Here is a 27462-nt window from a genome sequence, read left to right as displayed (position 1 = left end):
AGCTCAGTTCTGAAAGAAAACTGATAAAAGCATTAAGGGCAGAGCACCATGGCCAGGCACAGCCACATTACTTTCTTTTCTTTCCTCATCTGTTGTGAATCATATCCCACTGCCCTGTCAGCCAAGGTATGAACTGAAGGGAAAATGGTAAACTTGGGGTGAAATTTAAGGAGTCCTGAGAACAAACAAGATGTAAAAAGCTGTGGGGTGTGTCCTGTTTGCACTGGGCAAAGGTTCTGGTCAGCTGAGGGTGCGTGGTGTTAGGGCAGTCCCACCTCCCCTGTACCCCTGCTGTCCCAGGCTAAATGGCTGCTCTCACTCTTGGTTCAAGACTTATGTTTACTTCATTTTGCTAAAACAGTAGCTGGATTTATTAATGATATAAATTAGCCTCTTTTTTTGTTTGGAGTATTCAAAGCTGTTTATTACAAAGCATGCAGGTAGCAAGGTTGAAGCACTGAAGTTCTTCTCTAAATCTATTTTTTAATTTTTTTTTTTAAATGTTATTTTTTTTCTCAGTTCCATATCTGTAGCATAGATAATCTTTCTATAGTCTGTACAGACACATGGCTTTCCCTCCTCCCTCTAGGAGCAGGTTTGCTTGTGCCCTGCCTCCATCATCTGCTGGGTTTTCTTTTAGGATGGATTGCAGAGCGCTGGATTCCGAGTGCTAATATTTGACTCATTGCCAGCTGATGAAACTAAACTATCTTTCAAACTAGACAGCATCTCTGGGGAAGAGGTGGGGGGAGAGCAGTCAAAAGAATTTATCTTGGCATGTGCAGCGTTCTCACAACTTGGTGTCTGGAATATGTTGATATCAGGAGGGTGCTTTACTGTGGTTTCAGCCACCTAAAATTAAAATATAATTGATGATAGAAAATGAGATTCCTCTTCTAGGCAAGAAGTCTCATCCTATGGTTCAAAGAGCTGTCCAGTTATTTCACTTATCACACTTATAGAAGGCAATTAAAGTGGCACTGCCAACTGGAAATCTAGTCAGCTTTTAAAAATGAGTTGAGCTTCCTTTCGGGTGCTACATCATATGTCCCTGTTTCCATTGACTGTGTTTGACTGTGTTTGGGAGAGACATTTCAATAGAAAATTTAATTTTTTCCTCTTTTTGTTGTTTTGATGGGCTCATAGGTGCAGTGGGGCAGACAGCTCTTAAGGAACTGACTGCAGACAAAAATCTGTTAAATGCAGCTTGCTAAAAGTACAGAAGATAAATAGTTAAGGTCAAAGAAATTAGAGACTATGCTTTTCTTGTGAAAGTAAAAAGGTAGTAAGAGTGAGATTTTTCAGTGATGCCCTTTAGAAGATGAAATGGTAAGTGTGCATTCCTTCATCCTGAAGGTGTGCTCTCATTTCCTTTGCTGGTGCTTGGATCCTTGTTACCTTTGAGCAGTAGTCTCACCAATTTCTCTGAGATTGCTCCCAAGCTTAGAAGCAGTTTGCCAGTTTGGAGCTATAATCATTGTTTTTATTGCTGTGAGGAGAATACAGTATCCTCTCTATAGAATGGAGTCCTGTTACACAGTTCAAATGAATCCTCAGCTCTGTCTTTTTAAACTGTGATTTATTGTATTTTGAAAAATATTTAATGATTTCAGTCTTTTCCTTTCTAACCTTCTCCTCCATCTGCATCCACCTGGATTTGAGAGGTGATAAACGGTACCAAGAGGCTGCACAAGGCTCTCCTATCTGTACTGCAAGAGCTGTGTTGTATTGTTTGTGGCAAGGGAAATACTGAACTTTCCTTGCATGGTTTCCAGTGTTCAAACTTGAAAGTTAATAAGGCTGATTTAGCTGCCACTCATTCCTTTAGAAGATACATGGAGAACCTGTAATTTTATCATCTTTCTCTGTTTTTCTTAGAGAAGACATGCAAAATCCTTAGCAAAGCATCTAATTTCTGCTGTGAGGGATATGTAGATTAGAGAAGTGTCAAACAAAATAGATGTGCTCCAATTTCTGAGGTGAAAGAAGTTTGTTTATTCCCAAGAAAACATAGAGTAATAGCAAATGAAAAAAGAAAACAAAAACAAGTGTGGGGACTGTTGTAATGTGCTGCCCTTAAGGAACAGATGCACAACTGAATCTCTGAATATAATAAATTTGTCTTTGAAATTCTTCTTGAAGAAGCTAATGAAACTTCCTCTTCTATTTCAGTCTTTTTAAAAAAAACTTTTTACCTGAAGTGATCTGATTTAAAAATTTGTATCCCTTCAATGTGCAGATAAAACCAATGCTGGCAGTTTCCTCTCGTTTCACCTGAGGTTATTCTGCTGCTGATGTGTGGTTAAGGGTTGGTCTTCTGAAAACTTTCTGCTATAATCACCAGTCCTTTCAAGTGAAGATCAGTGTTTTTTAATCTTTCATGCTAATATTCTCAAATTCTACATGAAGGACATATAATTTGAGTGATGCAATAGTTTCAAGAGGGAAAAGAATGCCTTGAAGTATTGGCACAGTATCTGGGGACCTCCTTGTATTTAAGATGTCCCATGGCCGTGGTAAACATAACATGTTGGATTGTTTTCTTTGTTTCTTGGGATGTCTTCCTTTATTTCACCATCCCTACAATGCACTTGACTGAAAAATAAAGAACATTTTTGTAAGAAATGCTGGAAGCTATCAAAACAGAATTTTCACAGAAAAATCCTTCAAATAGGAAATAAAGAGCTTTTGCTGTGGCATGTTGTTAAATTATCAGAGCACTCTGTAGCACTTTTCAGCACTTAGAGGAAAATGTAAGAAGTTTAGTTCTAAGTGTTAATCTTTTCTGGATAAAAGTAATCTGGTACTGTGCCAGTAATTCTGGTAGTTTTGTAGGGAGGCTGAATGAGGTTTTTTGTGGATTTTTTTTCTGTGGATGGTTGGTTCTTTTAGTTTATTTCTATTTTGTTTTGGGATTTTTGTTTTATTTTGTTTTGTTTTGCTGGTTTTTTATTTTCCCCAAATCCTAGAGGGTATATTTATGCTTTAATTGTGCAATACTCTAGCAGAGGTAACTAAATTGACTTCAATAGAACTGGGCTGGACACTGAGAATAGACAAAGTGTGACAAGGAGTCCATGCTTTGAGAAGCTGAGAACATAAATGAGCTCATTTCTGCTTTCTGTGCCTCTGTAATTAATCCAATTCCAAAAGTAGAACTGAAGTTAACTTAATCCCCATTTGCATTTTTATGACTTGTGTTGCATGTTTTTTTGGGTAATATTTGCAAGATTCTGTACTGAATCAAAAATCAAGTGGGATTAAATATCCCTTGAATTTACATGGCTGGTCTTATATCCTTCACCAGGTTGTGGATTTTGGTGTAAATTTTTTTTTGAACGGTCGACTGAAACTCTGTCTTAGTCTCTGAAGAATAAATACTCTCAGTTTAGGGCAAACAAATTTATTTTTGAGTGTTGAAAAGCCTTATCAAATGATTGAAATCCAAACTCGCTCATGAACTTCTTTTGCTATTCAACGTAGTAAAAATAGAGAATCTTTGTGGTTCATGCTTTCCTGTGTGTAGCAAACATAAAGAGATATCAGGATATTTTTGTCCATAGCCCTGTCCACTTCTGACTAATAATAATCAGTGAAAGATGGAGAGCATTGCTTGGGTCGAGGGGTTGACTTGGTGTGTGTTTTCATGAGCCACTCGATGAGGAGGGTGCTTGGCTGAGCTCCTCTGCTGCTACAGCAAAGTGAGGTTTCCTCTAGTGTGTGGAGGACAAAATCTGCCTGGGGCAGCACAATTTCATCTCTTCTGTTTTTCCTAGGTACCTTAAGGTCTTTATTTGTGTAGGAAGGTAGGGAACGAGGACAACATTCGAGCATTTCTGCTGCAAATTCCTCCAGTAGAGATTAAAAAAGGAACCAGAAATAACAAGTCGTGACTGTCATAACTTCATGTTCAGCCTTGTCATGTTCATTTCATGTTCATTCGTATCACACTGTGAATATCCCAGGCAGAGCCGTTGCCTTTTAGCTTTACACGTAGGCAATTATTTCCATGGAAGTTGTGGGGCCGTCTGTCTAGCCGCTGCTTTGACATCTGTCATCGTGGCACTAAATTGCTTTGTAAAACCTATTACTTTGGGATACAGTATAGTGTCCCTTAATTGCACCACTTGCTTCTCCTGCCTGAACAGAGCCTACTTTTGTTCCCGACGTTAATGGTGAGGCCCTGACGGCAGAGCGGTGCTGTAAGTTCATTGATGGGAGGGGAACTGCTCTGGGATTACACAGGCATACTTGGGCCTTGTATTTTATGACAAGCACGAGTGCCAAAAAGGCTTGGGCTTTGACTTGTGTGCCTGAATTCTCTGGCCGGCTGTCGAGGCGGTGGTGTAAGCACTGCGAACAAGCTCCCTGTGTTTCGCAGCTTCCCACGGATGCTGAGCGGCCGCTCTCTGCTAAATGCAGGCTATTGAGTGCAAACTTCTGTGCCTCCCCAAAGGGTCTCCCAGACTCGGCAAATCCCTCACCTCTCCCTTCGGGAATATTGTTTTCTGACTGTCTGTGCTGTCTGTAGCTAGGATATACAGCTAACCCACAATGAGGGGTGCTGGTTAATAATTTATAATAAATGTATTCTTTACCTTTCCTTGGCAGACAATGCCATTTAAGTGAAAAATTGCTTAAATATTTTACACAAATGACTTCTAGATATAGTAGCTTTTGCAGCTAATGAAACATTTTTTTTGTGTTCATCCAAAACAGTTAATTAAACACTGAAGGCAGTTATGAAAGGTACAAAGTTCAGATTGAGCAGAGCTTACTGCCCCAAGCCTGAAACCCTGGGACTGACTCTAACTGCTCCTAAACACAATATATACCAATGCAAAGCAGAGAAATGCTTTTGAGCTTAGGAGTTGTGTTGTATGTAGTCACACACAGAGTTCAGCGATTTATAAAAGATGTCTTACATTTATAATATTCAGCTGGGCTAATCTACTTTTAGAGACACACAATTAGACTGCGGTCCAGTAGGATTCATTTCAGCTGAAGTTAAAATTAACAGTTGTTTCTTGGACACTGAAATGCACTTTTTATGTGCAAGTGCATGTAGCTAGACACAGAAAATTAAAAAGCTGAGCAATTTGTATACCAAAGCAATAGGCTGCTCACATTCCTGAGGAATAGGGATAGCCAGTAGGTATCTGGAGTTAATTCCATTTGCCACCAACTGAGCGTCAGCTATTCCTTTTCAGCACCAATATGGTGGGTGCTTATTGTGTAAATCAACTGATAATATTTACAAATGGAGCCCTTAATGTGTCGCTAGAGGACACGAAATGATTCACACGAACACCTCTCAGTGTCAGAACAAAAAACCATTCCTTTATTCTCTGACTCCAGTATTTATAGATTCTCGACAATGACCAGGGATTGGAAAATTAAGTTACCACCTTCCCAAGCACACTGGTCATGAGAAACGTCCATCAAAAAGCATTTCTTAGAAGGAATGTGATAAACAACTTACGTTTATGTTACTTTCATGGGAAAGTAACTAAAACCATGAAAACATCAGAAGGTTTCAATTTCCAGGGCGACATTAATGGTCTGAATTTTTATCAGTTTTGGGTTTTTTGGGGTTTTTTTTTTTTTTTTTTTCTTTGTTGTTTTTGTTAATGTTGTTTTAATTCAATGGTGCACACAGTACAGTACCTTCCTTCTTGAAATTCATATGGTTCCCACTGTGATTGACAGGGTACAGCTTCATTATGCAGTTGGCTGGATGGGCCGATTATGGCTGTGAATGTGTAAATGGGGTGAATGAGAGAAATATGTAATTGATTCTGGCTGTGGTTCATTAACAGTGAGAATGCACCACACTCACATCTGTAAGGGAAGGAATGAGAGAAACTTCCTTGTGTTTTTTTTAGTTGTTTGGAAAAGCTCGCTGCGCTAATATTTTTGCCATCTAGTGTCACATTTTCAAAGAACAAGGGAAGAGTAAATTACATTGTAAGTAATTTATGTCAGTCCTCCTGGTTGGTTTTTGAAGCACTTCTCTTCACCCTTTTCAACTGGAAGTCATGTTTCATCCTTGCTCATGCTGCTCTGCCCTTTCTCCAAAGCAGTAGAGTTAAAAACCTGTGTGAGAAAAGAGCAAGTTAAGCTGTATGGATTGACTTTTTTAAGAAAAAAGACCTGAGAAAAGAAGCCTCATTGGCCTTTTTACACATGAAGTTTGTACTCTACAGCAGCTGTAGTTTCATTTCTGAAATACCTCCTTTCCTTACAAGCACTGTTGTAAACCAACAGCTTCATTAGCATTAAAAGCAGTTTGAGCCATTGTTGTGGCCCGAATCCCAGATAAGGATATACCTTCCTTGGGGGCTCTCCACCTCAATGTACTATTAGAAATGTAAGCAAACATCTCTGCTCTGTGTATACAGAATGATTTACGGGCCCATGGATTGCAGCTTTCTTTTTAATGGAGTTTTCTATCAGTGTGCTTGGCTGGAAGATTGACCACTTAAATCAGCAACTTCACAGCAGTGCTGGCAGCTTCTTTTGACATAAAAGTTAAAATACTACAAATGGTTAGTGGGGCATTCTCTGAGTGATGACTGCTCCCTTTTTTGACCTGTTTACTTGGATTTGAAGATCAAAAAACCATGATTTTCTTTTTGGGAAATGTTTGCATCCCTTACGCCTGTTTGGCCTCACTGAGAAGTGCCCGGAACCCGAAGGGTAAAGATGCTACAGGAGCGAACAAGAGCCAGCTTTTCCAGCCAAACTAAACCTGAGTTTCTCTACATTTCCCCCAATTTAAAAGTCTTTAGGTGATGAGACTGCTACTGTTTCATGCCATTGTGTCCTCAGTGTGCCTTCAGCCCATGGTCATGCTCATCCCCACAGCTGGTGTTCCCACCTGCCTTGCTGCTGCAGTCGGTTTGCCTTCTCTGGTGAAACTCCTTCCTGCGTATCTGTCCTGTGACAATCCTTTACTGCTGTGTTTTCCTTCAGAAAGCCTGTGCTCTTCCCCAGGGTGGATCCTTGCTCTGGCCAGGTGTGGAAAGTGCCAGCTAGGGCTTGCACATCCGTGGTTGTCCTTGCCAGAAGTCCTGGAAGTTTACAATTGAGGCTGGCTGCTGTAGTGGGTGCTCAGAACAGCAGGGCAGCAGTTCTGCCCTGAATTTTCTTGTGGACAAATGTTCGTAGACCTCCCCTATGGCACATACTCCTCCATCCTCCATCTCTCTCCAAGGGATAAAATGTGAGCAGAAATCAAACTTTATTGTGGCAGACAAGCTTGAAGTTTGACAGTCTTTGTTGATATATTAAAAATAAATGGTGCTGCTTCAGCCTGTGAAGTTGGATTCTCAGGTAGCAACTGCATGGGCTGAAGGAGGGGGAAGAACTGTTTTGTTTTCTGGTTTGTTTCCTTTATGCCTGTATAATCTCAAAGGGTTTTGCCCACCTGCAAACTTTAAGGTATTTTGGAATAACTTGAGCAGAATAATGTGTAGTTTAGGAAATGTATGTATTCACTGATTTTATTGACAATGTACAACAATAAAATTATTACTTCCCTGATTGTCTGCCGACCATAAAGCACTGGCATATTAGTAATGCTGCTCTGCTGATAAAATCTTTATCATGTTTCAGAATAATAATGTGCCTAAGAATCTAAGAAAAGCATTTCTTTACCAATAATATGCTGTAAACAATTACAATAGTTGTGATGTTTTATAAACCAGTTCATAAAATCATGGAATGCTTTGGGTTGGAAGCAACCTTAAACATCATCTAATTCCAAAGGCCATAGAATGCCTCCCCATTAGATTGGGTTGGTCAGGGCCTATTCAATTAATAACCATCTTCTGTGTCCTGTCTAAAGAGCCACCTGTGATGGACTTGGAAAAAATTAAAAATATAATATAATATAATAAATATAATATAATATAATATAATATAATATAATATAATATAATATAATATAATATAATATAATATAATATAATATAATATAATATAATATAATATAATATAATATAATATAATATTTAAATATAAAAGCTAATACCTGCATTAAAGGTTTCTTACATGAAGTGTCTGGTGCAGCAACACAGGATTGCTGATATGTTGCTATGAAAATGCTCAGTTGGGAAGTTCTGAAAAAAAGATGACAAAAACATTTTGCATCTGTTGAGCAGAGGCTTAAAAGTAGTGTTTAATAATGAAAGACTAAAGGAATGGAGCTAAAGATTTAGTGAGTGAAATTCATCTAGAAGTTACTCTGTGGCAGTTCTGTACAGAAAGACCCAGGCAAGAATTTGGTATTTGATCTGTTCCCCAAAACTCCTTCTTGACTAAGTAATCAGTTAATAATTTAAGCCATTATACTTCAGCTTTCAAGGAGCTGCATGTTGAAATGCAAGAAACTCAGCCTTAGCCAAAAGAGGGAAATGTTTATGAATCTTTTCTTATTCATCCTTCACACATTCTTTTTAAGCTTGTTTTATAGTTGTTCCTCTATTTGCTTGTTGGCTGCTGGGTATTGTGAATTTGAAATTTATCATGGTAACTCTGATCTTGGTGTCTGTAAATGCAGAGCGAACTTGACTGAGATGAGATTCATGAGTATTTTACTTTTCCTGTAGAATCATAGAATCATTTAGGTGGGAAAAGACCTCTAAGGTCATTGAGTCCATCCAGTAACCCAGGCTGCCAAGTCCACTGTTAAATCATGCCTCTGGCTCAGTAATTGAAGTTCACCTGTCGTAAAATAAAACACAAGGGAAAAAAGTCGAGAAGTTTTTTTCTTTTCCTTTCTCTGAAGTTTGGCAACTTCAAAATAGAAATGTTCCTTGGAAAGTTTCAACCTCCAGGAAACTGCTATGGTCATGAACAGAAATTACGGTCTTTGGTAATGGAAGTACTCACACAACCTTATCTCAGCACAGAGAGGCAAATTTTAAACTAGCTCTTTCCTTTTTTCAACTCCTTTCCTAATAGTTCTCAGTTTATGATAGTGGCTGAAACACGAGTATAACCCATTTCTGAACTCACAGGTTTAGTGTCCTGCTGTCATCCTGCTTGTCAGTGGATAAAGACTCAACACCTGCTGGATGGTTCAGTAGTAGGGAGGGTTCTCTGGAGTCGCTGTCTGGCAGCTGTGACATTCAGCAGAAATTATCCAATCTGTCCATCTTGTTCCCACAACTGGAGAAAATTACTGTGATCAAAATGGAAGGAAGAGTTCTCAACCTTTTATTTACTTCCCAGGAGGGGTTTTTTTTCTGTAGCAGTTGGGAGGTTTAGCTCTTATAGGTTTCAGTTTGCATCACAGTGGATTCCTCAGTGTTTCTGGGCACTGGGAATATACATGTTTAGCTTCCTGATTTGTCAATACTTTTTGGCTAATGTATAGGAAATATTTTGAATATTTTGGAACATTATGACTCATCATAAAAACCACCATTTGAGTATCAGAGAGCAGGACTTGACAGATGATGTCTGTGTTTAAAAGAAAAGACAGTGTACATTTTAATGTTAGTTTGTCCATTTGCTTTTAGGCTTTGGTATATGTTGGATGGAAATCATCAAAACCAGCTTGGACAAAGAATAATGGTGTTAATTCTGTAGGATTTGTGAGAAAATTAAAATGTTCTGGAGTGTAGCAACAGCAGATGTTTCTTGGAAACCTGACCCACATGGGATAGAAACACAACTTAAAAAGGGACCAGTGCTACTGCAGTCAAGTGTTGGCCTAATTCCTGTTTGTGCAACATTGAAAAAAAAAAATACATAGTGCCACTGCTTATTTCTGCTATGCATTGTAGGAAATTATAAAGAAAGGCAAATAAAAATACACATCTGCTACCATAACTCATTTTATTATGCTCACATACACTATAGAAAATTATGTGTAAAAAGTAAATGTGCTTCATAATAACTGGGGGGATAGGAAGGAGGCAGATAAAAAAATCTCATGGTACCTTTTAATCTGTAGATTTTTCAACACTTTTTTTACTCCAGGCTCTTAAATTCATTTTTCTTACAGCACTTTGGAGAGTTTGATTGATTGCAACATCTGATTTTGATGAGTCCAAAGGCATCTTACCTAAGATGACTGTGCTTTCTCTTCTTGCTCGTTAAAAGTTTCTTCAAACAGAATATTTTGTTTTATTGCATGGCATCTCCATCTGGTCTGATGTGAAAGTAAAGCGTGTTTTTTGAATAACCAACACATTCCTAACTTCTTTTCCAATGGTCGCTGAGGAAAAACAGATGACCTGTGTATCACCATCAATGTGCTGAGGCTCTGTGTGGTGAACTTTCCCAGTGAGTGGACTTCAAGGAGTGAAATCAAGTGTTTCAAAGTTCTACAGTATTTACAGTTGCAGAGGCCTTAAGATTTAGAGGATTTGTACAAACATTTCATCCTTCCTATGTGTGCATTGCAGTAGACCTGTAACAAGCGTTCACTGTATCTTTCTCATTTCCTTATTTAGTCCAAATTCTTCAAAATTTAACCTTTACTGATTTATGTTTAATTATTGCACATGTAGATTATGATGTGTTTTCAAGTTAAATGTGTTTGCTTGCATTGTTATTCCTACCTTTGTGTGTAGCTGCAATTCCAGACTGGATTGATGTGCGATTCAGTAGCACCTTTAATGTTTCTTTTTCTTCTTTTTTTATTCACTGCAGATGTGATCCATACTGTTGGGCCAATTGCAAGAGGCCATCTCACTGACACTCATAAAGAAAACTTAGCAAGTTGCTATAAGTCCTCTCTGAAACTGGCAAAAGAAAACAACATCAGGTCAATCGTAAGTATTATGGAAGAACACATTACTGTTTTTTCTAGTTTTGATCTTACTTTTCTTGATGTAGAATAATTACAGTTGTAAGCTTCCAGATACATTTCTTGCTCTTCGTGCTATGAAAACCCAAAAAATTAAACATGGTTTGACCAAAACAATTGCTAGATGAAAGGGCTAAGCTTATTTTAGAAGTTAGGGAAAGCATGCCTGTTGGTAGGAGTACAAGCAGCTGTCTCATTAAAGAAGAGAGGAAGCTGATCCCATGGCTCATTCTTATACTGTATTATTTATTAAAAACCCCCTAAGAAGCCACTGGTCTGCAGTAGAGCCTCCTAAAGAGCTCAGAAGTGATTAATTTGTTGCTTATTCTACCCATTAATATTTCCTAGAAATAAGGGTGTTGGTCAGTTGTCACTTGTTTTAGCACCCTCTCACCAAAATCGATCATAAAATAGCCTATTTTGCGATATTTCATTGAACTATAAAGTTCACTGAACTTGAAATACGTGGTACAGTTTTGTACCTCAAAGTGCCAAATTTTCAAAGGCCACAGAGAAAAGGAGCTTTTCCTTCTCCAGCTCCAGAGCTTTAATTTTGTAGCTCACACAGTTGCAGCTTAAGTCTTCACGTATGCATAGGTTAGTTCCTTGTAGGTTTGAGAAAAAATTTTCATTCTGAGCCTGACTTCACACTTTTGGGGTCATTTTGGCTGGTTATATGATAGCACATATGTTTGGCAACTTAGAATGCAAACATACACACAATCTTTAAAAATGTAAGCTGAACCAATCGTGTTACATAAGGATATAATATTCAGTAAGGGGAAGCTATTAACACTGAAATATCACAAATGGAAAATAAAGCTTTTTGAGGAGAGGGGCAGGACAGTCTGTAGGGCTTTGAACTGAAGTTAGGTGTGACCTCCAGAGTCAGACCTGATGAATATCACTTATTTCTTTCTTTTTGGTGAGAGCTCTGCTCTTCAACCCTCTTTGTGCTCATGGCATCCTCTCTCTGCTTCTCAAAACGATGCCCAGCAATCCCTCTTTTTTCCATTATGCAAACCATTGTGGGGTTTGTTTTCTGTGGTGGGTTTGTTTTTTTATTTATTCTAGAAAATTATTCTGTAAAAATTAGAGCTGAAAACAACCTTGGGTTGGTGGGCAAGTTTGAACCCCTCTCTGGTGTTACTTAAACAAAGGATATTTGTGTCCTTCTGCCATTCTGATTGGAGCCAGTAAGAGCTTTGTGCATTTGCTCCTACATCCATACTTGTTTCTGCCTGTTCTGGGCAGTATCAGGTTTTTGGGGCATTCAGGTTAGTGTTCCTAATTAAAAAAAATGTTTCTAATATGATGTGGGGAAAAGAAAATTGAATAATAATTATGAGAGGGTGTAAAAAAGAGTATTGAAATAACAAAGGAAAGGCTTTAGTGGGCATTGGTCAATGCAGGTAATGCTTTATCTGTAGGGGGTCTGTAATTTTTAGGACATTGTAGGTGGTAGCATGGTGTTTAACATGGAATGATAAAAAGGGATTGTACTCATGAAAACTAGTGTGATATATCATGAAAACTGGCCTGGTATTTTAATGAGAAAAGATAACCACAGGAGAGATCATCCACAGGTTATTTCCTTGCTGGTTAAGAGTTGTTGGCTGTGCACCTGTTTGAGATAAAAAATACTCAGCACCCAGACTTGCAGAACACAGCTGCACAAACTGAACAGGAGCCAAGAGCCACTCATTCATAGCAGCATTTAGAAGCTTAGCAAGCAATATGGATTTTAAAGTCCACATGACAGATCATGGACTGTTCTGAAAAGCCCTAAGTCCAGTGATTTCAGGGATGCCTTGGGAAGTGAAGGCTACTTGAGTGTCTGTCCTAATGAACAAATCAAGCCTGGAGAAACGTGGAATGTATAATTCATTCAGTTAGGGAGCAGTAGGTTACTGTGAGTCTGAAGGAAAAGAATGCAAAGGGTAAGTGGGTTTCACAAGATCCTGTACTGTAGGTGTAGAGGGAAGGGAAAGAAAGTGAGTTAATCTACAGATTTCTGAGGCTTGCAGAGATCCAGATAGAGGGAGCAAAGGATTCAAATAGACTCAAATAGACAACATTAGTGTGTAGATTGGGTTATGGCAACAGAAATATTCGCAGTACAAAGAAGACAGACAAAAACTGGGGGGGGGAAAGGTTGCCTGTGTAAAATAAGGAGGAGAAAATCAGCTGTGCCAATAGATGGCCTATTTTGATTGCCTCTTTAACAAGAAAAGGAAATAAGTATATGAAAGAGAAAAACAAGGAATTTTAAAGTAGATAATGAGTAAAAGGAGGAAAAGCCATATGTTACTGACAATAAATAGGTATTGGTGATAAGAAGTTTCAGTATGCTAAGAGAATTAACTGAAGCAGAGAGCATTGGTGCACTAGCAATTGTAATAACTGAGAAGGAAGCAGGAAGATATTAGGTTGTAACAGCACAAACCTGTTACCTTCAAAACAGGAAGGACAAGTCTAGAAATTATTGCAAGAAGGGGAAAAAGCCCCACCACAACTGAAAGTATTTTGAACATGAATTGTGTCAAAGGAGTTAGAATTGCTGGAGGCATTGTGAATAGAGAGAGATGATGAATGACGATGTATTGAGCTGGACCAAAGCATGCAGGGTGACTCGGGGTGCACCACTAAATGCAGTTTAATTTGACATCTTAATGATTTTTGAAGAGTACATAAACACCTCATTAATTGCATTTACAAATGATACTACGATAGGCAGTGTTGAAACCACTAGAAAAGGACAGAGATATATGATAACAATTGATCAGAGACTGAATATAACCTCATCAGCATCCACTCCAGTGCTAGAAGGAGGTTTCTGCCTTTGTTGCAATGGAAGAGAGGTCAGAAATGTAGCTGACAGCTACGGTGAAACTCAGCACAGGAAATGATGGAGTAGCATATGGTGGGGAAAAATAACCCAGTTCACAAATAGTCAAAGTGTGTCAGAAAACCAGCACAATGAGGAAATGGTGTTGAATAATAAGACTCAAATTAGATGTACTTAAAGCAGTTACTTGTTTCACTATTACATATTGTTGATCTGCCTCTGGAGGAATGATGGATGCCACAGAGATTGTATTTCAGTTCAGAGTGGACTGGGGAGAGCTGGAATAGGATTCAAAATAGACCCAAACTCTCTTATACGTGTGTGTATGTAGTGGTTTTACACACTGAGGAACGGAAGCAATAGGCTTGAAATACTGTGTAAATTCTGAGATGCAGCTTTATGGAGGGGAGGAGAGAACAAGATCATCGTGTCTGTGACAGCAGGACAATTATATGGTGTAGCTGATAGTGATTTAGGTTGTGTTCACATCCGAGGTGTCCAGGCATGGATGAGAGCAACTCTGGCTAACTCCTGAGGGAGCACTGATAACTCATCTGTGCATGTTATCATCTTGGTATCTAAAAAAAAAAAAAAATAAAAAGAAAGATGGGTACAACTGAAAATGAGGTGAGGGAATGTAATGAAATACCCATCAGAGTGATTGCCAAGGTTCATAATCCACCAGCAGCCCAGCTGTGGGTGAGTGGCTGCTTAGCCATTAAGGCAGGGAGAAAAGCCTCAGGAACAAATTTGATCATCCTCAGGATTGCTCAGAGAAATCACACAGCCCCTGACATTTGTCTCCTGAGCCTGTTTTCTGAAATGTTTTATATTCAGTATGAGGCTCCAAATGCCATATCAGCTATTTTGTACGGAGTTAGCCTCTCTCAGGTCCTCTACTCCATCTGCCTTCTAGGTTACCAAAGTTTGTGTTAGTGTGTCCTTGTTATCTTGCATTCCCAAATCCACACACTGCTTTTTCCTCAGCACTTGTTTATGTAGCTGTGCTCCCCCTAGGACACTTGTGCTGCTGTCTGACTATTTGTGTGGTCAGGGTGAACCTTTTGTGTTGGATGAGTCTTATTTATATAATCCTCTGTCTGGTGAAAGAGGATACTTGAGACAGGTTTCTGTTTATCTCCACTTAAGTTGGTACAGCTGAATGGGATAAAAAATATTTAATGCCCTTCCAAGAGAGTAAATAGTTGGTGTTTGAGCAAATTAGTTTTCTTAAATGTTCAGAATAATCTCTTAATAGTAAAACATTGGTATTTTGATGTTGGTCTCTTTTGCACAGTACTAAGGATTGCTATCATGCATCAATTAAATCTCTGCTCTCTGAAACACTGGAAATACATAAGAGGCACCAAATCTTTACTGAAAGAAGTTATAGTAAAAAAAATGTCTAATAGGTGGTTTTTTCCTCTGTTTTTCTGTACTGGTTTTCTAAATAAAAGTCTTAGAGGCCAATTAATTGTAAGATTATTAGGCAGACTGGGGGAGTTGTAATCACTGTTTTCAATTTTAAATCGGTCCCTTGTTTACACAGCCTTTGAAATTATTTACTCTGTGTGCTCTAAGTTTTTCTCGTTCTGCTTTTCTTTGCATGCACTTCTTTGAAGCCATCTGATACCCTGGAAGCTTTCTGGACATCAAACACTTCCCTACCACCTATTTCATTCAGACTTAGCTTGTGGTTAAAAAAATTTCAATCAATTGCTGTCAGTCAGAGCCAGGATCGCAGTTGGACGGGGACTGTATGAACTGCAGAGAAAATAAAAAAGAGGTGGTGTGTGTTGCTGTGGGTGGGATCCAAGCCAAAAGAGCTGCAGTGTGCTTGCAGAGAAGGGAAGTTGCTGCTGATCCCTCACCCAGAAGGCAGGGCAGGCTTCCTCCACAATGGTTAAAGAAATGGAGGAGTTCTGTTTGGGACAAGAGCTCTGCTGTTGTTCAGGACTGTGTTCAGAATTGCAGCCTTCAGGAACACTTCATGTTGGCAGGGGGTGAATTGTAAAGCTTTAACAAGAAGCATTTCTTTAGCCTGTACCCTCTGACCTCCACCTCGAGGGAGAATGATAGGGGACCAAAGGGGGCAGGAGGAAATCCTCTAAGAATGTGGCTTTTTGAGTTCCAGAAGGAGCTCTGCTTATCACCAACAAATGCATTAACAACATGATATACAAAATACAGATTTTATCCTCTTGGTCCCCTAGAGTCAGGTAGGGAAGAGTTCACGCTGTTCTAAAGTCTTACTAGATCAGCTTGGCGAGGCATTAAAAAACACCACACCGAAAAGATCCATCTCCTTCTGCCTGGCTGTTTGTGCTGTGAATGCAGAAAGTTGTCCTGCTCCAGGGAAAACCTCTTAGCTGGACTTCTCAGAAGAGCCACACTGCTCCTCCTCTCTGAAGCACATAAAAAGGCAAAAGGGCATCTAGAAATAGCTCAGCAGTGAGAGGGGCTATTCAAGGGCTCATCATCAGGTCGAGTGGAAAAGCCATTGCTTGGTGGTAGGATGGCCAGTGACCTGTAATGATGGGATATTCCTGGGAGAGTAGGCTTTGTCCTTGGGCTCTGAATCAAGTGTGTCCCTCCTGTGCACACAGCTTATGCTGCATTTTGGGGAGCTTTTTTACAAAAATATCTTAAATAGGATCAGGACATGCTTTTTGAAGTCTGTGTTTTGCCTCCATTCCGGGGTCTTCAGTCATTGTGCACAGTGCATGATACTAGCTGTGCATTTTCAGGGGTCTTAAAATTAGAGTATTATTTGAGGCTTGGTTAGATAAATATTTCTTTCATTTGTAATTAAGTTAGTCCACGGGGAATTGCAACTCTTATCCTTTTTTTTAGGTGGTTTTTGTAAACAAAGGTAATTTAATTAAATTTTGTGATTGGCAAAGTTAATACAAATACTAGTATAACTTGTTTGGACAGAAACCAAACTTAATAATTATTCAGAGCAGCATATAAAAATACATCAGGAAAGGTACCTGCCACTTACCTTTTTGTAACACTTAAGAAACAAACAAATTTTTTTCATTGTCTAAAATATTTGTCTCCACGTGTAATTAGGGATTTAAAAAATAGGCATGCACCAATATTCTTGGTATTTGCATCCACTTTCAAAAGCAAGCTGTACTTCTGCTAGGCTGCACAGTTTCACTGAGCTTCATTTGAGTGTATTAGCTGCTGTGATGCCTGAATCTTCAATTTTAACTCATAGACTGAAATTTTCAGTATCTATTTCAAACCCAGTGTCTTTTCAGCTCCTCTTGTTGTAAATTACAAAATTAATGAAAGAGGAATTTTAGGAATTTTATTTGAATTGTGGGGAGATGCTTAAAAAGGTGCACTGCTTGTGTATTGGTCTAAGAGTTTGGTTTACACTCTTACCTTTGCCTGTCTTGTTCTCTTATGCTGCAGAGTTATGTTTTAGGGTGTAAAGTGATTTTTTTTTTTTTATTATTTCCAACTAAACTTACTTCTTGCTGAGAATGTTGCCATAGCAATGTGTTATAAGTCTGAAATTCCTAAAGGTTGGCTTTATCATCTTGTTTTCTGATATAGATTCATATCCATTAATCAGAAGAGTTGCTTCGGAAGGAAATTTCCGCTGTATCATAAATCCATTTAATTTGTTTCTTTGAAACACTTGTTTAACTTGTAAGCTGTGATATGACTGATGTTACGTTTTTGGACTCAGTTTTCTCCCCAGCTTAAGCTTCCTCATTTTTTTTTTTTTTTTTCCTTTTTAGCGCTCTTCTTTTAGGTATTTTCCAGATAATATCCTTAAAAATTAATCTACAACTTTAAGTTTGTCAGCTTTCTTAATAGTCACGTTGGCATCAGATGAGGAGGTTGTGATCTTTCCCTGTGGTTCCAGAAATTATTATAGTTGGCCATACTTCCCTTAATCAAAGGTGAATCTTCTGCTTTGTTTTGGATGTGCTCCCAACCATTTCTTCCAAAATGATCTTGGTGGATTGAATTGCAATCCTATTTCTTCAGCGAGGGTTTCATTAAATGAGATGTATTCAGTGAGATCAAGTGTAAATTGCTACACCTAAACAGAGATGCTCATTCAATTGAGGAAGGCTGAGGAATGATTGAAGCTCTGGACAGAGATTCTGCAGAGAATAATCTGAAGTTTGTAGCGGATCATGCACTGGAGGTGCGTTGACAACCTTACACTTTTACGGGAAAAGTAAGAAAGAAAGAAACAGCAGTAGAACAACAATTAAACAGGAAAAATTGTGAAGTTACCTGTTGTGCTACTGTTTCCAGTGGGAGGAAGACAGTGCCTCAGCCAGAAATGGAGTTAGAAACACGCCAAAATTAGAGTGAAAGAGAAAGGATTTTAAACCCGGAGTAAAGAAGAGGAAAGATGAGGAGAGGAAGATAAAAAAACCTTAACGCACAAAAAGCTATTGAGGAGTAAAAGTAAATTGTTCTCTGGGCCGGGGACAGGACAAGAAGAAACAGACTGAAATTACAGGATTGGACATTTAGTTTTGATATTATGAGTAATTTTCTAACTGGAAGGCTGGTAAAACATTGGGAAAATTGCTTAGGGAAGTTGTGGCTGCACCCGTGTGTGTAGGTGGCCCTCACTAGCATTTAAATTTTGATTCTGCCCCCATCTGGTTATATATTCAGTATGTATTTCCTGTGAGGAAGTGGATTTGTTTGATTTGGTGCTTGAAATGTGTTACAGTGTTTGCCTAGTATGACTAAGAGCGACAGAAGCAGCTCAGAGGCTGCAATGATCAGTTTTGAAGATGTTTCATAGCAAGGCACCACAGGGAAATCATTTGTTGTAGCAGTGACGATGCTGTGATTCTTCCTTTTTTTAAAGTATGTAGTGGAGTTATGTAGGTGATGCTTCCTGAACAGGAATATCCATTCTCCCCCTTAGGGATGAACATTTTAGCTTAGGTTTTGAGTACAGACAGGGACAGGAACAGCCCAAAACTGAGCAAGTGCTCGAAGCTCTGCCAGCAGATGGATCTCAGGGCTGCACCAAGGGGCATTAACAGGACAAAAGCTAATACAGCCCTTTCACCCACCTGGTTCATCTTCAAGCACAAAGTGTCTAGATGGTGTAAAGAAATAACTGTGCTGCTTTAATAAGCTGCATTACTAGGCAGTCTCTGTTCTACACTTTGTTTTGTGGTGTTACTGTTGTAGCTGTTCTGTAACATGGTGATCTTTGTGATGAGAAGAGGGACAAAGGTGAGTTATTTTTGGGGGGGGTGGTTAATGAAGCACTGACTGAACATTTTGAAAAAAAACAACATCCTGAGCTGGTGGGGAAAGAAAGGAAATTGCTTGTTCAGGAATAAATTCAGCAAGTTTGTGTATGTGATGGGTTTAATGTGTGTTAATTTGCCAATCACCCTGTGGGAATTCTGTGCTTAAAAGGGTGAAACTTCTAGAGAAACACTGCCTGTTGGCTCAATAATTGGGGAACTGTCTCATTAGGGAAGGATAAAGTACAGATCTGTCAGACAGTGGACCACAATGTTCGTTATATGAGACAGCTCATAAAAGCCAGGGATTGCTGGAAAGTCTACATCATAAAATGTAGAGGAAGAGAATGTTTGATGTTTCTGTGCAGAGGAAATTGTTCTTCATTTGGATTGAAAGAGAATTTAAAAAATAATAAAAGTAGCCTAGAGGGATTCTTATTTGCATGCACATCTCAGCTGTGCAAAGTCAAGTATTTAAGAAGCTTGTCATTATTGGAATAGCACGTTCTTGTAATGGAAATTCATAGGAAAAGTTAAGCATGTACAAATCCCTATCAAATCCCAGAGAACTGGTGAGCTGTGACCATCAGGCTCTGTGCAAAGGGATTGTTGTCCTCGTATTCTTTCATTGACCTATTCCCTGTCACCTTGTTGCTGGTGTGTGGGCTCTTGTGGAGGGCTTGTGTTTGCTCTCTAAGGGCAGTCAGTGCAATCCCTGTCAAACCCATGGGATTCTCAGCAGCAGCAGTAATGTGAAATAAAAGGTAATGTGAAATAAATTTCAGTAATGTGAAATAAAAGTTGCAACAGGGGTGGTTTGTTTGATTTTTTGTTTTTTTTCTTGGCACTGACTGCTGTGATTCTTTACATCACCAGAAGTGGAGTCAAATTTTGCTGAAATTAGAAATTGCTTATTCATATGTTTTTCTCCTGGAGGTGCCTTCTGTGATGCCTAAAAATGTATGAAGGGCTTTCTGGCAGATAGTGACTTAGCAGTACCAGATTTTATTTTTTTCCCTTGCAATTTGGGGTTGAGGAAGAGAATGTGCAATGCTGCATTTTTGCACTGCACCTTTCTCCCAAGGTCCTTGTCACTTGTCTTTTTTTCATCTGATAGTTTTGAGACACTTCTGTACATCCTATTTGCATTTTTTTAAACATTAACTTATCTATGCAAAGAGCAAACAATAGCATGAAATTTTTATCTTTTTTTTTTAATTTGAAATCAGTCAATGTTTCAAATATAAAATTTAAAAAATCAATTATTTTGAATGTTGTTTTTATATTTACGTAGCTAATATAAAGAAAAGAAATGAGCAATTGAAAGCATAAATTATTCTGTGTATCAGATGGGCATCATAATACTTACCTAGGTTAAAAAGAAAATCGTGACAGCATAATCACTATTTATGATCAGAGTAGATATATTAGAAATGAAATTTGAGGAATAATCAGAAGGGGCATGCTTTTGTGAGCCTTATTTGACAACTCCTTAAATATGATTTTCCTGAATTGCTAGTACTTGCTTGGAGCCATTTACATTATGCAGAAATTATATATTAAATCATAGTTACATATAAAGAAACAGCCATGTTCAGTAGTCAATTAGAAAATTTATACCCTTACCTGAGAGGTTTTTTAATATTATTCCTGTGGGATGATGTTACATTATCTTTTAAGGTCTCTGAAGTATAAAACCACAGTAATTGGAATAATATAATTTAAGTAATATGACTGGTAGTTCAGTATTTATTCCAATGAAATATTAATTTCTTTCATCTGAAAAAATGTTCTCACAAAGTGTAAAACTACATGCAGTCCATATTCAAGTAAACAGGTTAGCAGCTTGATTTTTCAAAGCTGACTCCCATACCAACTCCTAGTGATGCCTGTCACTTAGGATTTAGAGTTTTGTTCATAGCAGAGATGAAAACAAATATAACAAATAGCGTTAGTTGCTTTGGTAACAGAAAATATAGAAGATGTGTTACTGTAGTATGACTTCCCATGGCTTGTCATGGAAGGGCGTCGCTGCTAGGGGAAAGAATATTTTTATTTGGGACAGTTATAGGTAAATGAAATTTTTGTTTGCTTTTGTTATGCCTTTCCTAAAAGATGAGTGTGTGAGCAAAATCTGTAAGCCAAGAACACACATTTCTGCAGACTGTAATTAGCTGTAGCACAGTTAGTTTACTAGTGGTCTTACTAAAAATTATTTATTCTATTGTCATTGAAATATCCCATTGTAAATCATTTTCTAAGGAGACAAATCAGTGTATTGCTGAGTTTTAGGAGTTTCCACACCTTTCTGAACTTTTTTTTACATATACTGGCTGTATTAAACCTTTATGGATTAAATTTTAGCCACAGAACCATACACTTCCAGAGAGGTGGAGCTCACAAAAGACAGTGGTTTTTGTTTATACTGCTTGATGTAGTTTGGACAGAAACCTTGAGTGATGATCTCAGTGTTTGGGCAGAATTATCCACTCCTTGAACAGCTGAGTCCACTCTTCCATGACCAGAGGGCAGTTTTTCCCCTGCTTGTGTGAAAAGGGAAGACTGAAAGCAAGTCAGAACCCAGCAGAAAGGTGAGTGAGCATATGCCCAGTAAATTTTTATATTCATTACTTGTTGGTATTCCTTGCAGTGGGATGCATCCCTCCCTTAGTCAAGCACAGTCAGGCTTTTTGCAGGGAATTTTTCTGGCATGGTAGTGATGGGATTGATTCTCCTAGCTTGTAAGCAGATGATGTTGTATCAGTGCAACTTCTCTGTGTTCATTACTTTGGCATGCCCTGAGTTTGTCTATGCCTGACTTTGTGAATGTGCTTCTTTGTGTTTTGGCACGTTGGAGCTGAAATGTGCCTGCCTCCCTCTCCTCCCCCCCACCATTGTCATGTCCCTGAAGTTCAACATCCGAGTGTTTTTTGCAATGCAGAAAACTTTGTACCTGCCTACCTCCTGCAGAAGGAGGAAATGCTGCCTTTAGTGATTCTGGATCACTCAAATGTGTCTGACATTGATCCGAAATCTCCATCTCCTACTCAGTTCTCATTTATGTCTCAAGTCCTTGTGTGAGCATTTTTTCCAGCTGGATCATTGCAGATCAGAATTTTCTTTTTTTAAAAGCAAAATACACAATGGTACAAAGCATTTCTCACACTTCTGTGACATGCCAGCATTCCTGTTTGACTGTTCCTTATCTATTTTTCCATTTTCAAATAACACCAAGAATAAGTTTAGTGACAAGGACAAGCTCAAGACAAATATAAGTCCTCAGACTGTCACTTTTACTTTCTTTCTGCGAAATTCATGTCTCCCTTGCATTCTAATTTCTGTTTATGTACTGTGGTGCCATATTTCCTTTCTTTAACAGAGAAACACATTGTTCCAAACATGATATTATTACTTACTGCAATCTTGAATCATCATGTTGTTGTCTGTAGCTTTGTTTCTTTCTTCTTCTCACTCACTGTTTATGTACATCCCTTTTTTAATCCCTCAAAATGTGCTTTATAGTGTTCGAATTCCGTAGGATATTTATTTATCCATTTTTTCTAATCTTTCCTTGTCACCCTTTTGTTCTTTATTCTCATGTGTCTTCATTATTTCAACCCTTTTGGATAATCTGTCAAATTTGTAAGGGTCTGTGACTATCAGAATTGCTGAGCTGTGTTAAATAGAAGCAAAGTTGTATCCAGGCCCAGCTAAAACAGCAGATATATAAAGATTGTAATTTGGTTATCTCTCCCTAACACATTTCTTCTCCATTGCCCTGCCAGAATGGGACATTTAAGCTCAATTTTTGCTGCAGTATTAATATCTGAATGCTCATAATTCACCAGTTCAGTTCTTTGTTTTCTCAGGAAAGCAAGCGAGCCCATAGCACCTTATACTGGTATATTGAAAATAAAATGGAGAAACTAAAACAAAAATACCACCAGCCATTTGGTGCTCTAAGAACTAGAAAACTGGGAGGTGGCAATGCTGCCTGACACTGGCTCAAGTGAGAAAGCTGCCATGTGAGATGATGTATCTTCATCATATTTCACCCCCAGAAGCTGATGACGTTAATGACGGCTAATTCTGCTTAGGCCTGATGGTAGCAGTGACTACAGCTTGTAATCAGGTGTTAGAAACATCCCACTTGATAAATTCATGGATGCTGAGCCAAATCACCTACTTCACTCTTCACTTTAATTAAAATTGCTCGTGATCGATGTTTTTAAAGGCAGGAGCTGCTGATGTTGTTAATCACCATTTATTGTGCATCATTTCAGTGGTACATCTGTTTCCCTCATTTATAGTTGGGGAGGGAGATATTTTGCTGTTGTCATGTGTTTGGCCATAGTTGGGCTTATTTTTTGGAAGGCCTAATCCAGTGTCACCACCATCATCTGAAGAGTTTCTGCAGGAGCCAGAGGTGATTGAAATAACTTATCCTGTTCTGACTAAATACTCCGGAATCGTGACCATAAAGAGCTCCATCACAGTCACACCATCTGTAGTCTCCAAACTGGGTGGCTTGGATGTGTTAGTACAATTTATCATCATACCTTTCTTTTGCAGTGCAGATGTACTTTGAACAAATGAAATAATTTTTCTTTATTATCTTCTTGTTAAGGAAAGCAGCCCTTGCGTTTTCCCCAAGTGAAGGGCTTCTCTGAATAAATATGCAAAGTATCATTTCACAAAATGACTTTCTCCCAGATCCCTTTGTACTCAGTCCCAGCAGAGAAGGGAGAGCTGAGATGGTTTATAAAACAAATGTGTGCACCTTGCAAGTCTTTATGAGGTAGTTTGGGGAAAAAAATGGAATGCTACAAAAGAGCCAGGGAGATTCTGGTTAAATGACAGGCTCCAGAAAATGCCTTGGAGTAGGAAATGCAAAGTTAAATTTTCACTAGTACCTAAATTACAGTCTGGACTTAATAAAAGCATTTTCAGCAAAATAAAATGTTATGTAATTTGGACTGAATTGTGAAAGGTTTTGTTAGTTAAAGATAACAATTCCCTTGTAATTCTGGCCTCTGAGCAGAACCTATTTCTGCAGTTAAATCTAAACAGGAGAATAGCAAATAGGCAGGAATACTCAGGCGTTAATGCAGCATAAGTATAGGTCAGGAAGGGCTTGAGAAGTCCTACCCAAGGCAAAATTGCAAATTGGATGAACACTTGTGGAGAGGCTAATGAGAAGCAGATGCTTTGGAGTTCCAGCAGGACTGGGGGCAGGTATTAGGAAGGTCAGGTGTTTGAAGTCAGTCCTCCTAAAAGCATATATGTATATAATATATATATCAGACATATAACCTTTCCAATTCTTGTGAAGTTAAAAATGTACAAGTGATGTTGTTTAATTAAACTATTCCTAGAGAGAGAGACTTGGTGCTTTCCTGGCTGTGCACCCATTTTTCACCTTGGTGTGTGCTGAGACTGTGGCAGCACCAGTGTCAGCAGGAAAGTTTTTACCGAGATGATTGCATGTCTGGTATGCAAAAGAGCTTGGATTTCATTAGAGAAATGGCAGCTGATCAAAATTAAGTGCTCTTTTAAGAATCAGTAAGCAACAGTGGCACTGGTAATAATCCAAAGATTTCTTATTCAGTAGGAAGAACTGGTTCATATTAATAACAAACTTTAATTTTTATGAATGCATGTGGAGGCTTTTGCCTTATAAAAGTCTCAGGAAACCTTCTGTGCCTCTATACTCAAAGTTTTTGTTTGTTTGTTTGTTTGTTTTTCTTTTTCTTTCTTTGAAAATGGCTCAGTAGATTTTTTTTTTTTTTTTTTTTTTTTGTAAATCTGGTGGGTTCTGTGGACATCAAGGGAAGCACCACCCTGAAAGACTTAGAGTCAGTGAGCTAAGTTCATGTCAAATGGTGGCTCACATAGAATAAAATACTGTTTAATGTAAAGTTTTGGGAGCCATGAAATCTGTAAATAAAAGCTATGTGTACAATGGATCACTTTCCTGTTTTTCCCAAAGTTTTTTTTTAATATGTTTATTAAGCTGCTCCAGAATCCATTGTGATGTTTTAGACTGAGGAATAAATAAACCAAAACCTTAAATGCAGTAGGCTCTCTTAATGGTGAACAATAAGCTCTCAGCTACACCACTGTCCTCATCTGAGTTATTATCAGGAGAAATAAAATCTTTGAAGGGCCCTTGAACACAATTGTATTATTGTGTTTACACAGTGGGAAATGATTTGTTTTAAGAAAAAACCCAACCAACCCACCAAAACCAAAGCAACACCCCCTCCCCACCCCCAAAATACATGAAAATGTTTGTCTTTAAACTGAATAATCATAAGTGCTTTCTCCCAGCTACTAAAAGTTTGTGCTCAGCTGAAGCTACTGGTGTCAAACTCCCGTGTTGTACATTTGAAGCAAATCTCATAAATCCTCAGCACTCCAAATGTCTTCAGCTGGCATAACAACTGCCATCAGAAGTAATAATCAAATCTCAAATGGGCAAAGGGAAGGCTCTGTACATATTCTGGTAAATCACTCCTTACCATGTTGATGTCAGAAAACAGCACCAATGAAAATTATCAGAGTAGTATTCTAGAGCAGAAGTGTCAAAAATTTAGGTTTTTGCAAAAAGGCTCACACAATTTCATATAAATTTTCATTTTATTGTGACCTTAATCATTGTGTACTTGGGGTTTCACCTCAGAAGTGCCTCAGCTTTTGCTGCAAGCAATTTAAATGTGCTTATCACAGATTATGGTCCCTGCTTTCCAATCATTTAAATGGAATAAAAATTATTAAAGTCTTACGGAAAGTCATAATTTAAATGACCAAAATGCTGGTGTACTTTAAAGCTAATAAGTGACATTTGCCATAAAGAGCAGTGATGGACAAAGCTCCAGCAGCGGAGTAGTTGCAAATAATTGGACATCTCCTGGGAGCTAAGTGCAGGAGTAAGGCTGCCTCCCAGGGCGTGCCCTGGCTGCAGAGAGGTGATTCACATGGGTAGATTTTGCATTCATAAACTGTAGCCAATTTATGAATCCAAACTGTGCATGGAGAACTGAGGCTGCTCTTAGGTTTGATTCCTTTTCCTTGCCTCGGTTTTAACATTTTTTTCTGGGGAGGTAAGGTGAGAGCTTGTGTTTGGGTGTCAGGCTTGAGGGTGAGAGCTTCATGCAGGAAAGATTGTGTTCTTCTTTTTGGATTGACTGAGAGGGCCTTAAAAACCGTGGCACACCTTGGAGGCATTCCTGTAGTAATGTCCTGCATGGAAAACGACATGCTCAAGTGATTAGGAAATTAAATCTAGAGGGGGACTGATTATAGGATCACTGGCAGAAAGAGTGAAGAATAATAAAATTTTAAAAATCATCAGGTTGCAGAACATGGTTTCAGGTACAGTACCTTGGAACTGGAAGGAGGCAGAATAGATAGCAAGTGTTGGATTTTTATTAGTTTTATTTTTAAAAGGAATTCTGGGTCAAGATGAAACAAAATCTTAGATCTTTTGGGAGGTGACTTAAGGGTTGCATCCTTTATAAAAAACGGCAGGATGAGAGGCTAGAGAAAAAAAGAATTAAAATTGAGGCTTTCTGAAAGGGAAGGAGGAAATGACAATGAGGTATTTACCAAGTAAATATTTTCCTAGTACAACTTTGAAGTTTGTTTTTCCCTTGGAAAAGCATATAGGCTGGTATGGACAGGGGCAGGCTGGAGCAGAAGGTGGTTCCATTCAAAGCAAAGCAGGAGTGTCTTGGCCTCCCCAGCCTTATACATGTGTAAATATTTACATGGGAAATGAAGTTTACTTCTCTCTGCGTGGTTCAGCTGTCCTGAAACAGGTATCTCTGAATCCTAATGATTCACTTTCCACCTGTTACTTAACTGAAGGAGTGTGGAAGTATGTAAAAATACTGGGGACTGTCAATGGAAATCATAATCTGACTCATTAATGCAGCCTTCATAACAGCTGAAGAAGATTTTAACTTTTCCCTGGTACATACAGAGTCAGTAATTAGCCAGTGACATTGTCAGCATTGCACTACTGTTTTTACAGTACCTATGGAGGAGCTGTTCTTAGGTGACTTGTCACTTTGCTATAGCAACTCGTGCTCTAGTCCAGGCAGAATTCTGAAATACGGCAGGTGGGAGAGCATCTGAGACTTTTCTGAAGCAGATTCATAAGAAAAGCCTGGGGTAAAGGGCTGGCAGACCCCAAACAACAACTACTGAGTGTGCTGCTGAGCAGAGGGGCTGGCTCTTTGAGTAGGAGTGATTCCCGCAGCTCTTGGTGCTGCTCATGGAGCTGTGGCACATCCCCATCCTCTGCCTCCACAGGGATGTGCACTCCAATCTCCTTCCTTCACCTGGGCTTGAGGCTGCCAGAGTGCTGGCTGCTGTGTCACGTGGGAAAATAGTTCCTACTGCTCCTAATAATTCTCCTGCTCCTTCTTTACTTTGACTTTGGACACAGGGAGCTGAAGGAGAGATTATAAATACATTACAAGTGTGTTACTGTTAGACACTTCACTGCATCTTATGTGTTTTCCCAACACATGCAT

The 27462-nt window shown here is 38.7% G+C and overlaps 1 protein-coding gene across 3 annotated transcripts in view; it reads left to right on the top strand.

Moving 5' to 3' along the window:
* MACROD2 (mono-ADP ribosylhydrolase 2) overlaps positions 1-27462 on the top strand; it is an 858369-nt gene that overhangs the window by 484904 nt on the left and 346003 nt on the right. For all 3 annotated transcript variants that reach the window (XM_058834012.1, XM_058834013.1, XM_058834011.1), the window contains one exon: positions 10666-10787. In XM_058834012.1, coding sequence (XP_058689995.1) covers positions 10666-10787 — 122 coding nt within the window. The remainder of the gene's footprint in view (positions 1-10665; positions 10788-27462) is intronic.

This window comes from Poecile atricapillus, chromosome 3 (assembly GCF_030490865.1).
Source record: "Poecile atricapillus isolate bPoeAtr1 chromosome 3, bPoeAtr1.hap1, whole genome shotgun sequence".
Classification (NCBI taxonomy): Eukaryota; Metazoa; Chordata; class Aves; order Passeriformes; family Paridae; genus Poecile; species Poecile atricapillus.
Note: the sequence above shows the minus strand (reverse complement) of the source record. Positions and strands in the feature narration are given on the sequence as shown.